The sequence below is a fragment of the Molothrus aeneus genome, chromosome 3, assembly GCF_037042795.1.
Source record: "Molothrus aeneus isolate 106 chromosome 3, BPBGC_Maene_1.0, whole genome shotgun sequence".
NCBI classification, from domain to species: Eukaryota; Metazoa; Chordata; class Aves; order Passeriformes; family Icteridae; genus Molothrus; species Molothrus aeneus.
The window spans coordinates 84,903,877-84,917,313 of NC_089648.1; the positions used below are offsets into that span (position 1 = coordinate 84,903,877).

General features: G+C 35.2%; 1 protein-coding gene across 1 annotated transcript in view; it reads right to left on the reverse strand.

The window, feature by feature from the left end:
- CSMD1 (CUB and Sushi multiple domains 1) overlaps positions 1–13,437 on the reverse strand; it is a 1,074,877-nt gene that overhangs the window by 151,310 nt on the left and 910,130 nt on the right. The window contains exons 30-33 of the mRNA XM_066547292.1: positions 11,513–11,707; positions 9,027–9,143; positions 7,469–7,582; positions 5,791–5,886 (exon numbers count right to left, since the gene is read on the reverse strand). Of these exons, the coding sequence (XP_066403389.1) occupies positions 5,791–5,886; positions 7,469–7,582; positions 9,027–9,143; positions 11,513–11,707 (522 nt within the window). The remainder of the gene's footprint in view (positions 1–5,790; positions 5,887–7,468; positions 7,583–9,026; positions 9,144–11,512; positions 11,708–13,437) is intronic.

The window sequence follows — 13,437 nt, forward strand, 5'->3', positions numbered from 1 at the left end:
ATTTTTCTTCTAAATTAGTAAGTGGGTTGGTTGCAGATTTTAACCTTGAAAGCTACAGAAAGTTATAAAATCTACTCAGGATATAAAGAATGGTCAGAGGTAAACTAGCATACTCCTGGGTAAATGCACAATATGGCAAAACAAAAGCAAATCCATTTTATTATATTTTTAAAACATTTAAACACCTTACACAGTTTAAACAAACAACTTACCTTTCAGCAAACTTAATATACCTGCCTTTGTTCAAACAAATAGGAATTTGTCATTAAATTCTCAACAGGACCTCAGTATCACACAGATGCTCTATGAAACTTGTTCCTGCATGCAGTTCTAACCCTGTCAGGAAACCCTTCTGCACTTGTGGAAGGAAAATGATGAAACCATAGTTCAAGGATTTCACAGTCACAGTTCTTCCTGATGATAACCTGCAGGTCAGATGCAGACTGCCAAGTCAATTCAGCTGACCCAGTTTGCTCTCTTTTGCTCTTTTATTTGGACTAACAGCCTATATGCTTGGAACTACAACTTCTGCCATGTAATTCAGCATTATCCATCCCTTGGTCAGGCCTACTTGTTCAAATGGGCATTTTGGTCATGAGATAAATAATTCACAATTATGTGACAGAAAAGGGCTCAGTATATTCTTGTGGACAAACCAGTTTATATTCAGGATATTAAAACTTAATTATGCTTAATTTGTTACCAATTTTATACAAGTTTCTGCTCACTGATTCAGGAACTAAAAAGAAAGAGGACACAAAAATCAATCAAGGTAATTAAACAGTTTTACTTCATTCTCATCAGGCTCAGGTTTAACTTCAAACACCTGTCTTCTCCTCCTTTTTCTCAACTTCTTGTGTCCATCTTTGTTGTACCAATGAGGTGAGAGGCAGCACAGGAAGTTGGGGTATGTGCTTTCTTTTTGCATTTCCCCACCTCCCCTAACAATCTATTTAGCATTTTAATCATCTTTCTCCTCCTTTTTGCTTCTTCAGGTTTCCACATCACCCTGTTTTCTGAAAGTTTCTCCTCCAGTGTGGGTCATCCATGGGCTACAGTTCCTCAAAGATGTCCCTTACTGCAGAATAGTACTTCCACAGGCTGCCAACCCCTCTGAGGTGTTCTCACTCCAGCAGCTGTGCCCCACAGGCCACAGCCCCTTTAGAAGTACAAGCCCGTGGGCAGGGAGTGCCTCTTTCCAAGAGCACCTCCAACAATCCCTCCAGCAGTATCTCTAGCAGCACTACCCAGGAGCACCTCTGCCCCAAAGCAGTTGTCACTCTCAAATATTTCTGAGCACCACACATTCCTCTGACTAGTGGGAATGTAGGCATGTGAGAGATTGCTTATACCAGCTTCACAGGATGCTGTTTGTGAATGGCTCATGGTGGCTTAAGGCTTCCTCCCACACAGGTCACAACCTCAGCCACCTGCTAGTTAAACTTTTAGCTTCTCACTTGTCCAAAGCTTATCTGTCTTACCCAAGAGGCTACATGAACTGACTGAAAATTTCAGCATCGCTCCTGAAGTATTTTCCATTCATCGTGTGAAAGAAACTCTTGCTCAGCTTCCTATGGGAATACCATCTTTCCCTATGTATTTTTTCACTCAAAATTTTAAAAGAGAGTAAACTATAGAAAAAAAATCCTTCCTGTTTCTCTAACCCTTGCCTAGCAACCACATCTGGAGAATACCTACAACAGCTGTGCAGGCAAAGGACACTTTCAGTCAGATTTAAGAACATCTTATAACTTTCAGTAACAGTAATAGTAATAAATTGGGAAATTTGTATACATGCATTAGTAATCTACACATTTTTTTGTGTAACTAGACCTTTTAGCACCTCTCAACACAGAATGCCAGATCATCTGGTTTCATTATAATATTCCCTCATGAAAGTTATTTTCCTGTGAGCAAGATATCTCTGACATGATAGCAAATGTAGGGGCAGTTTACTAGTAGTTTACTCTTGAATTAGTTCACATACCAGAAATACTTTTTCAGACTAAAAGCTGACATTTTACTGAGATCAGCCTTGACAGCCAGAATCATCCATGGCTGCAGTTGTATCAAATTTTTCTATTGCCAGCAAGAAACACTCAATGACATTTAAAATTGGCATTTTGCTCAGTTTTTCAGAAGTTTTACTAATACTCTGTTAATGGTTACTGTGAGACAAGAAATGCTAAAGATACAAAATCACCATTTTTTTAATCCCCCTCTCCCCCTCCCCCACCTCAGTTTTAAAAAGAACTGCCTTAAGAATAGATGCAATGCAAGCTATAGATAACAACAAAGTAAGGTGGTTCCTTATTTCCTCACACTGCTTAAAATGGGATTTAAATAGTTCATGGAAAAATGTAGCATAGTTTCTAATGTCTATAGAAAGTTAGGAAAAAAGGTCTGTTTCTTTAAAAGGTGACACAACTGACAGCTCAGCTGAAATGCCTCCAAGATTATTTCAGTTGGAAGAGACCAACAGCAATCATCCAACTGCCTTTCCAATTCAGGACTGACCAAGTTAAAACATGTTATTAAGGGCATTTTTCAAATACCTCTTCAACACTGACAGGCTCAGGGCATCAATCACCTCTCCAGGATGTCTGTTTTAAAGCAGCACATTACGTGTTGTGGTAGCACATATAAAAAGTAATACTAACAGACTTAGTTCTGCTCTCTAATTACATTTAGCAGACAATGTGTTGCTGTGCATTTTATTTTTGTCACAAATTAGATCAACTTGATTGTTAAAGCCACAATCTTCTTTTACTCTTATTTTTGTCTTGTCTTCTTCATCCTAGTGTACTAACTTTCTTAACAATCCTCTTTAAAATATCAATTGACCTAATAAACTAGTTCATGAATTGTGTAACAAGTAAAAAAGATAAATATTAAAACCCCATCAATATTTGGATTGTAGAAAGGTAATTACTTTTTTAAGGAAGGAACTTTGTACTGCTGCAGCCTGAGTTATAAAAAATACAGGCTCTTGTTTCTTAGGTGATGTCATAGCAGGAAGACAAGCATAAGAAAGCCTGAAAAAAAATCCCAGTCTTTTTACACGTGATTGTTCTTAGCATATATCAACATACTTGACCCTAACATTTTGGAAGACTCAATGTTTATTTAGTCTCTTATTACAGACACTCTTCACCTACTGCATTAATTACAAGGAAATGTGATCATCTGAGAAAAGAAATTAAGTCATAGATGACATATCCAGATAAAAAAAGTTTTTGAGAAAGTGGCATCACAAAAGCCATTAAAACTGAATCAGAAGCTAAAGCCCCTATCTGTGGGTTGCTCAAACCAGAAAGAATGTGAAATAAGGCAAGCAATAGCTTTTTCTCCCTTGAGCCTTCCTTTTAGCTTTTACCTATAGTGTTGTCAACCTAGACTTCTCAAACTGTGTCAGAGAGGCATTCCATTTTCTATAGTAATTATCCTCCATTTTTCAGTAAATGTTTCATACCACTGTGAAACAAAATTGAAATCAGCCCAGTGGAAAAGTGAACAGGGAAGAAGGTCAACCTGGAATAGAGGGCAATAAATAAAATGACTGACTTTGCAGACCAAATTACTATGTTCAGTGTGAGAGTGGATGTAATTTCTAAAGTATTTAAAAGGCTAGCAAGCAGGTGGTCATTGGAAGTATTGATCACATGCTTTATAAGAGGAAAAAAAATCTCAAAAAGATAGAGTTTATTAAATACCACTAACTCATTAACCAATATATGCATATATATATATAACTATATTTAGGAAAGCTCTTAAGATATATTTTAAAATATATTAAAATCCCATGGCATTTAAATAGCTTCATGATTTTTCTGAGACAAATAAAGTGACTTTTTCTATCTCATTTTGCTCCTGTTTGTTAAAATCTATTTCTTACAGTTAATAAAAGTATAAATGTCTGAAATGAGGCATAGCATTGTGCTCCCTTGGAGACTTCCTGTTCAATAGCACTCTATGTGTGTATATATACAGCTAATAGAATCATGGGGTTTTATCGCTATGAATTCTTCAAAGGCAGTAAAAAGTAACACTTCAGTCAAATGTCATTCATATGCAAATGGATAAGAACTCAAATGCTGAAAGCTCTTTTCTAACTCCAAAGTTTATAGACCTGTTTTACAGTTAATTTTGGATAAGTTTTAATGCAGGTGTATGTAAGATACTTTTGATGTGTAACAGTATCTTGATATATATCCAAAGGAGAATGTGCAGTCATGTGCATCTTTCTATAAACACAGGAGTCAGAAGGCTTAACAATCAGTCCTACCCAGCTTCTTTAAACTGTGGAAATATTCTTGAGGTGACACAGTTCTTTCCATTTATTTGTTCTGTCAAACTAGGACGCTAGAACTTTTACGCTTCACTTTAGTAAAGTTGTGCAGTGAGTGTCTCATTAAGCTTACTGGGTGTGTACGCAATACATCTAGTGAGCTGCCCAGAAGTCAGTCCCTTTGGGACTGCATTTGTTCCTTTACAGGCAGTGAATCTGTAAGCAATGCTCCTGGTGTCACCAGACTGCATTCAAGACTCATAGATCAGCTAAGTGTACTCAGCTGCCCAGCAGAATGCTAACAGACCTGGCCATGCTGTGACATTCTTGTATTTCAGCTGCAGTGTCCAGACATGCACAAAATGTCTCCCCTCAAGTTCATCTGGTGTCTCGGTCTCTCTGCGAGCCTCTCAGGAACCCTGGGCCAGTCCCGAGTCGGCAGACACCGGGGAGGGCAGCCCCGACGACACGGCCGACAGCAGGGAAACACTCTTTGTGCCCCGAGGGTACTGAGGGCACTTAGGCTGGTTGCCTTCGCTGCAGCAGAGACAGCAGAGACATCGGTAGAAGAGAAGGGGCCGACTCTTAGCAGGGGTTAATCCAAGGTTTTATTAAGAGTCCCGAAGGAGCTCCTGCGCCTCAGGGGGCCTCCTGCCGAGAGCCCCGGGAGATGTCCCAAGGTTACATTTAAAGGGAGGTGGAAACCAAAAGTAGATAACATTTTACCAACCAATAGATATCTCTGAGGGATGGGTGCTGGGGGATAGACATATAGGACAGCGTATGGGGCAAGGCTTGGGGGGCTGACTCCCAGCCTCTGGCAAATCACTCGACGACCTGGACAGAAACTTCTGGATGGGGGGGATGGGATGCTGAGTGATTGACAGAGAGCCAGGGTGGGGGTTTGGGGATGATCTCATCCCAGGAGAGGGATAACACAGGTAAAGGGAGGGGAGTACAGTCTGGGATAAACCATTTGGGAAAAATATGGGAATACAAAACAAAACTACTTCAAAGTATTACAAAATATAAAAACGCACTACAACAATCTGGGTCAGAAGCAGACCAGAAAGTCTCCTACCCACACTTCAGTACTGAAATTGATGGTCTCTGCCACAGCAATTTTCTCTCCGAGCTCTTCAAGACAGAATCCTTAGTGGCCTGAACAAAAGCTCTTGAAAAATCAACTGGGAATACTGAGAAAGACTAATACAATTAAGCACATTCCTAAACCCCTTGAGCTCACTCAGCAGTAAGGGAGAAACAGATTGGCAACTACTGAGAAAGGCTGGACATTCTCAAGTCTGTGGGGTAAGACAGGAAAAACACAGACAACTGCTGTTAGAAAGCCAGTCTGCCAGCAGGAGAAGTCCCTGATCTCTGGAAAAAGGTTGAGACTATACTCACATTTAAAGAAATACATTAAGGCTTATGCAGAATTAAAAATCATACAATTAATGAAATTGGTACCAGTGTCTTCCACCAAAAGTAGACATGTTTACCTTGGTAAACAAAGTGAAACCCCCTGGCTGATGCCCCACTCTTAGCACTGAATCGCAGAAGAATTTGATTAGATGTAGCCAAAGGCAATGTCTCTCCTACAAGTGGAAACAGAAAATAAATACACAAGCCAGAAACAACAGTTATAGCTCTTCAATACATAATTAAATATGCTGTTAAAACACACAGTTTCATGTTTTTCTCTATAGCTAAAGAAAACATAAATAACATTGCACAAAATTAAATTTGCCATTGCCAGAATAAAAAGACTTCATGATTCAACAAGAGAAACCTTCTGGAATTTACTGCAGCAGCTGGAACTAGAGCTCCAATAAACTACATGACAAGAATCCTACTACTGCCTGGGGCCAAAATTATTAGAAGACTTTTTAGTTAACTCTTCTCTGTGACTGTTTTGCCTTGCAAAACGCATTAATCAAAGAAAAGTAGTTGAAATGCCACAGGAAACTCCATGGAATGTTTACAATTTCAAGACTAAAACAGAGAGAGCAAACTCATGACTTGCTTTATGTAGTGGATTCAATAAATATGTGGTCACACGTGAACCATATTACATTATTAACTTTCGTATGGCATTGCAAATTTTATTTCTGATTTGAGGATTAATAAAAATATTTAATATACTTTATCTCCTTTCCTGGCATATTTGTCAGGAGTCATGATAGAAGTTCAATAATGAAACACTATAGACAAAATTGCACTAGTTCTACAACAATTCCACAACATATGACTACTGTTTTTATTCTCCCTGTACTGTATGAACCTATATTTTATGAAAATCTTCAGAAATGAATGATGATTTAAAACATCATCTATAACTAAGTATCTAAGTCTTTCACTTTGGTTAATTTTATATTATTGCAACTAGAGATTCCATGTAGGAGAATCCTATCCTGAATCAATGAAAATCAGATATGCCACAAGTAATAAATAAAAAACAGAAGTTTAAATACTATAAATCAAATAGATGTGTTGAATTCTTTCCTATTAAGTATTTATCCAATTATTCAAAGTAAAAACCAAGAAGCCACAAATAGCCCTGTGCTCCAAAAATATTAAACTTGCATGTAAACTCTCCAAAATACTAGAAATGCTTAACAAAACACATTAATAGCTGCAGAAATATAAAAAAATACACTTACATATCCCTGAAGATGAACACATTCATTATATATGCACACATTGGAAATTTGACCATGTTGCAATCCATATAAGCTTAATTATGATTTCACAGGGTCAACCTTTTGCTATAGTTACCTGAATGCAACAGCTGGCCTGCTTTTAGTCGAAGTGCATGTTTGCATACAGATAATTGCATTTTGTAAATACAAGTAATTTGTGTAAATTAGCCATTCAGAATATGTAGATGTGTATTTCAAAAGGTTTAGGGACAGAGAAGACAATTATACCATCCAATCTGCCCTCTTACATAGCGATCTGAGAACTTCATTCAACTTTTTCTACACCCACCCCAGGATCAGTTCTTGCCTAAGCATATGTTCCAGAATAATGTCTTGATTCAAAGATTTAGAAGGGTATTCCACTTCCCTTAGCCTCCTGTTCAAATAATTTTATTTCCAAAGTAAATTCATACCATTCTCCTGATTATTTTTTCCCATACGGAGCTGTGTAAGAAATGTATACTTCTTTATTAATTACCTGAGTGGGATCCAGACAGAGAACTAAGAAGTCTAGCCTGAGAGTTTTCTCCATCAAATAATTCTGCCACATCATTCAAAGCTGTCTGAAAATAGGCAAATTGTCCAAACACAACTAAATTTAAAAAAAATTAAAAAGAAAGGATAGAGAGGAAAAAAAAATAAAAAGAGAGGAGATAAAAGAAGTTAGTATTCAAAGTTGAATTCAAGGATGTATTTCTGTTTGTCTTATTTATTAATGAATTCCTGTATAAACTTTTCCAACTTATATAATTGTCTAATGTGATAAAACAGCTGCATTATATTTACATGCAAGAATATTTTTTTTGTTTTCATTATTTCCATAATTTAATTAAAAGCAAATTTATTAAATCATGCTTTCACCAAAACTCCAGTCAAACAAGTCTTATTGTTCAGGTATCTATGAAAATAAGAAAATGGAATATCTAAACAGAAAGGTTTGTACCAAAATTACATTGCCAAATATAGCAATTATTAAGGATCCTCTATTATCACATAGGATTAGTTGCTTACCTGGCTTTAATCTAAGGAATTTTTTTTTAAACCTACCGATTTGTCAAATTTTTAAATTTGCATTAGTACTTAATTTCTCAGAATGCTATAAAAACTGATCAAATATTAAAAATACCAGTGTGTTACCAGCTTTGAAATATTGCTACACTTAATTTGCACTTCATCTGTACATAATTTAAAGTATATTACTAAATTATTTAATATTACATCTCACTAAATATTGAATAGTTCCCCAAATTCAAATATCATCTAGCAATAGAAATATGAAATAAAACCAAGTCAATAAAAATATTATTTTGTCATTCTAGACATCTATATTTTGTTTACATCTGAGTCCTTACAGGTTTCATTGTACACAAAATATACCAAATGCACTAAGTTGTTGTGAATTAAGCCTCTTGGTAAATAAGTAGTAAAATGAATCTTACTGCTATTTGCCTGGACTTAGGAAAAACCTGCTTTGCAGGAAACTACACCTAACATACAATTGCTTGAGTTTTAGAGATTCTTTTCAAGTATTTAGACACACTGGAATAATCAGTTTTGTGATTTTTTCACAAGCATTTCTGGTACTTTCATGCAGAATTGCTTCCACTGTACATCTTCAACAAATGTAATTCCACTCATCTCACCCTTTTCATAACATGAAAGACAAAAAGTTAGAAAGTAAGAGGAATGTAAGAACTTTATTGCTGACACCTGATTTTACTTTGCAGGAAGCATGAATGAATGATTCTCCTATGATGATGAATAATGTAAACAATGAAGGTATTCAGGATATACTTAGATAGAAAACATAGATGTCTTATCTGAAGTCAGTTGGTTACTCTTGGGAGAAGTAAAAGGTTAAAATCCTAGAATCATTTTCCATATCAGGAATATATTTAGTTTTATAAGTAATTTGCAATACCAGGTAAACCTAATGTCATTACTGCAAATAAAGGACATTTAAACATGGACAATGATAATGATTGAAAATGTAGGACAATGATAATGATTGATAAATCAATAGAAGAAATTCTTACCAAATTCTTTAGGGACAGTTATTGAATAATGGCAAGTCTGTCCAGCAGTGTAATTATGAGGATAATTTGGTGATAAAACCACTCCCTCTGATCCAGTATACTGCCCTCCACATGGTGCTGGAAACAAATACAGAGAAACATGTTATATTAATTAAAGCTGTCTATATTAGTTACATCTGAAAAAAAAATCTAAAGATCACAAGATGACACTTTGCTGGTTTTGCTTTTGTTTGGTTTACCTGTTCTGAAATATCTAGTGTTCTTTCTCAAGAGATAATTTTATTTAATTTCTTGAAAATTAGAATTCATTAAAGTTTTACTTGACTACAAGTATTCACATAGAACTGGAAATATAAGTTATTTAATTGAAAGATACTGTAAACACAGGCTTTAGATTGCGTTTTCATTTAAATATCTGTTTATATTTATCCATGTTAAAAATAGGTCAGGAAAATATATGGTATTGCATTAAAAATGGCACTGAGGAATACAGAGATATGCTCACACTTCCCTACAGAATGACAAAAATTCTGCTTTGTGAAAGTATCACTTGAATTGCTTTATTTTCATATCTTCCTAGGTGATTATGAAAATTGCACATTAGATTATACATATAAAAATATCTTTGGCTTCATATGTATGCAAAAAATAAAGGCAACAGAAAATTAAGAGAAACTTTTTAGAGCTACAGAAGTTAGAAGGCATATTCAAGAATAGTGGAGCTCAAATCCCCAACACAAGTCAACATTTACATGAGCAGTAGTTCTGTCTGTATCACGAGAAAAACAATGAACAATGCATGCATGGCACGTTCCTCCATGTGCAGGCTGTAAATGTGGCATATTAAGGGACAGATGGAGGGGCTATTTTCAAGTTCTCAATATCTCCTTGTGCTGGATATTGAGTGAATAGATTTCTATACACTGAAAACAAAGTACTGCTGTTACTCTTCTTGCATTTTGGAAAATCCTGGCTTTCTATCAATATAAGTCTTGTATTAAATTAGTTATATGCAATTCAGTGTTTTTTTTATTGTGAGAAATGATTTCATAAAAAACAATAGTTTTCACTAGATTGTTGGAAGAAGTTATCTTACCCAAGAAACCAATAATGAAATTATTTTATAAATAAATAAACGGATAAATAAGGTTTTTAAAAATAGCACTGTCACAATAATTTGCTTTTAAGCAATGAAGATATCATTCCACTATAAAACACAAAGTAAATCAATGTTACCCTGCTGTGGGCACCTTGCATATAGCAGAGTACATACAACCTAAGAGCTTCCTGGAAACTGACTCAGAGGAGGACCTATGGCCCAGGTGACAACAAGGTCATCGATGAGGGGCTGTGAAAGGACCCTTTAACCAACCTCTGGCTCTGCAGACCTGGCTCATGTGGTGTGGAGCTCTGCCTAGTGAGTGAACTTGTGCTTTGGATATGCTTGACTCTTAGCCCTTGCTGAGTAGACCTGTTTATTCTCCCCCCTAACAGGTCTTTAAAATCATGCTTGAAATATCTGCACAAGTCTGACTTCCTTATACAAAAAGGCAGCAATTAATACTACAAATCCACATCTTCTCTTAGCTGCTTATATGAATCATTCAAAAATCCAATGTAATCATAGAAGGTGAGAAGCTTGATCTATCAGTAGGCAGAATAGGATTATGTGGCTGTGGTGAAACTCAAATATCACAAGGAATTAGTTCATGGCATGAATTTAAATCTTCATTATTTTTTTCTCTTCTTGCTTTGAGGATATCAGAAATTATGCTAAAAAGTCTGATTATCCCATGAAATTCTCAAGTCATGAACATTTTATTGCAATGAAAGTGTATCACACTTCATTTAAAACAAACTCTAAAGTTATGGAGTTATAGAAACATTTCCTTCTAAATTGTGTTTTTCTATAATTAAAATCTAAAATTTTGAAGGAGATTATTTTGAATTATTTTGAATTAAATTATGAAGATTATTTTTCAACATAAATAAATTAATACTTTATGGACTTTATTAACTATATGTAACTACTTTTTGATTTGTTAAAATTGTTCCACATATATATATACACAATACAAACACTGAAACAAGGAATAGAAGATAAATTAGCTAGCCACAGTTCTGAGATGTCACTCTTATTTTCTGCCTCAGTAACTATAATTCTTATTCTAAGGTGACAATTAATGCAGCATTGAGATGGTTGTAGATATTATTTATTCTAAATAATACTGGGTGTGCAAAGAATCTTACATATAACTTTGCAATCATTATATGAACATGTGTTGATTCTAGAGTTTAAGACATTTTTAAATACTTAATATATTATTGACTAAGGTATAGTCCAAAACTCATCTTAATTCTTATTTTTTTATGTCTTTTTTTTTTTTCCACAAGATGTATGTGTAGAAATAGTGGAAATAGCCTTAGGGACTGAGAAACTGAATTAACTAGGCAGACAAGGGAAGTGGTAAGAAAACAGTACATACCATTACAAGATGGTAATGCTCTGTTCCAAGCCGGCTTTCCATCTGCACCAATTACACACGTTATAGTTGAAGGTTCAATAATCCTATATCCAGAATCACACTGGTAAGTAATAGTTGAACCTAGCTTAAAGTCTGTTCCAATTCTTGTACCGTTCATGATGTTTCCAGGATCAAAACAAGCTTCCCGTGGCTTTTCTGTTAAAATGAATCACAGAAAATCTATATATACTTTTAATTAAAAAAAAAAGGCAAAACAAACTATTCTCAGTGGTTTTTTTCAGGCAGTTTAATTTATTCAACAGCTTATTAATATATTATTCTTGTTGAATCATGTATCATGGATGTTTGCTTAAGATTGATTATCTGGAAGAGGAAAGTATAATGAAGCTGAAGCTGAACTACTCCAATAAAGTTTCATATTTAGTATTTACAAGAAGAATAACCAGTTCTAGAATTCACCACTTCTATATGTATATTTGTGACAAAAGGAAGACTAGGGAAAACGTGAGTCCGTTCCAGAAAGAAATGGGAGACCTGGTTACCCACGACATGGAAAAGGCTGAGGTAGTAAACAACAAGGGAATGCAGTGATACGACAAGGAGGAGTGGCTTCAAACTGAAAGAGGGTGGGTTTAGATAAAATATAAGGAAGTAATCCTTTACCATGAGGGTGGTGAGGCACGGAACAGGTTGCTCAGAGAAGTTTGGGATGTCACCTCCCTGGAAGTGTTCAAGGTCAGGCTGGATGGGGCCTTGAGCAACCCAGTCTAGAGGAAGGTGTCTCTACCATGGCAGGGGGGTTGGAATTAGATGATCTTTAAGACCCTTCCAACTCAAAACTGTTCTATAATTTTATACAATTTATATAAAGTACTAAATAATACACATCCGAAAAATATTAAATTATTAGACAAAAATATACTGTCCGTTGACTACAATAACTTTTTTAAATACAGTATTCTGTTCTTGTATCTTTTATTTTTATCTCATTATAATTTCATCTAACTCTCAGTTGCATAGAGGAACTCATATCACACTATGCTGAGAACAAAACATAGACACAGTGAAAATGTGTATGCATATTTTCAATCGCCATCTTTATCTCTTTATCTCCTACTGCTCAACATCTCATTTTCTTTCCTTACAGGCCTTGCAGACTTCCTGGAACAAATTGTTTTCCATTTTTGATATTTTGTTTAGATGGGGACAAATAGTCTAATATTTCATCTATGGCAATATGAAAATTAATTTGGGAAGAAGAACCTTGCACACATGGAGAATAATGCATTATGCTGGATGACAGATGAAGACTAAATATAAATATTATTTTATAGTTCTTTTTCACTCCTTTTTCTTTTATAGGTATATTTTTTCTGTATTTCTTAGATCTTTTTGTTCTTCATTCTTAAGATGTATATTAATGTGGTTTCCTTCAATTGCCAAGAATAAGAAGCTGAGTCAGCACTTCTGCTGCTGAAAAACAGCTTGATAAAACTCAGCAAAGATTATAATTAAGCCACTGACAACATCTGTGACTGGAAAAGAAACCAGCATCTTCAGTGATTGTCTGGCTTTAAAAAACAGTCGGCATATCCCAGTCTCTATCTAGTAAGAGACATCTTCTGCAAAAAAAAAAAAGTAAATACTATCCAGTAGTATTAATTTAAAAATGCATTTGTAGATTGAAAACAATGTGGAAAGGAAAATGTATTGGTATGTATTGACAAGAAGGAGGAAGTAGTCAGGGTAAGACAGTTCTTGGGTAAGTTCTTGGGTAAGAATTTCGCTATTGTCAAACTTTTTTCCAAATGTTACTTTTGATGTGCATTTTCTACCTATTTTATTTTTTTTCTGGAAAATGAAAATGTGCATAAGTTATGTGAAAGAGATTTCATGAAACAGGTTTTCTGTGTTCCTTCACACAT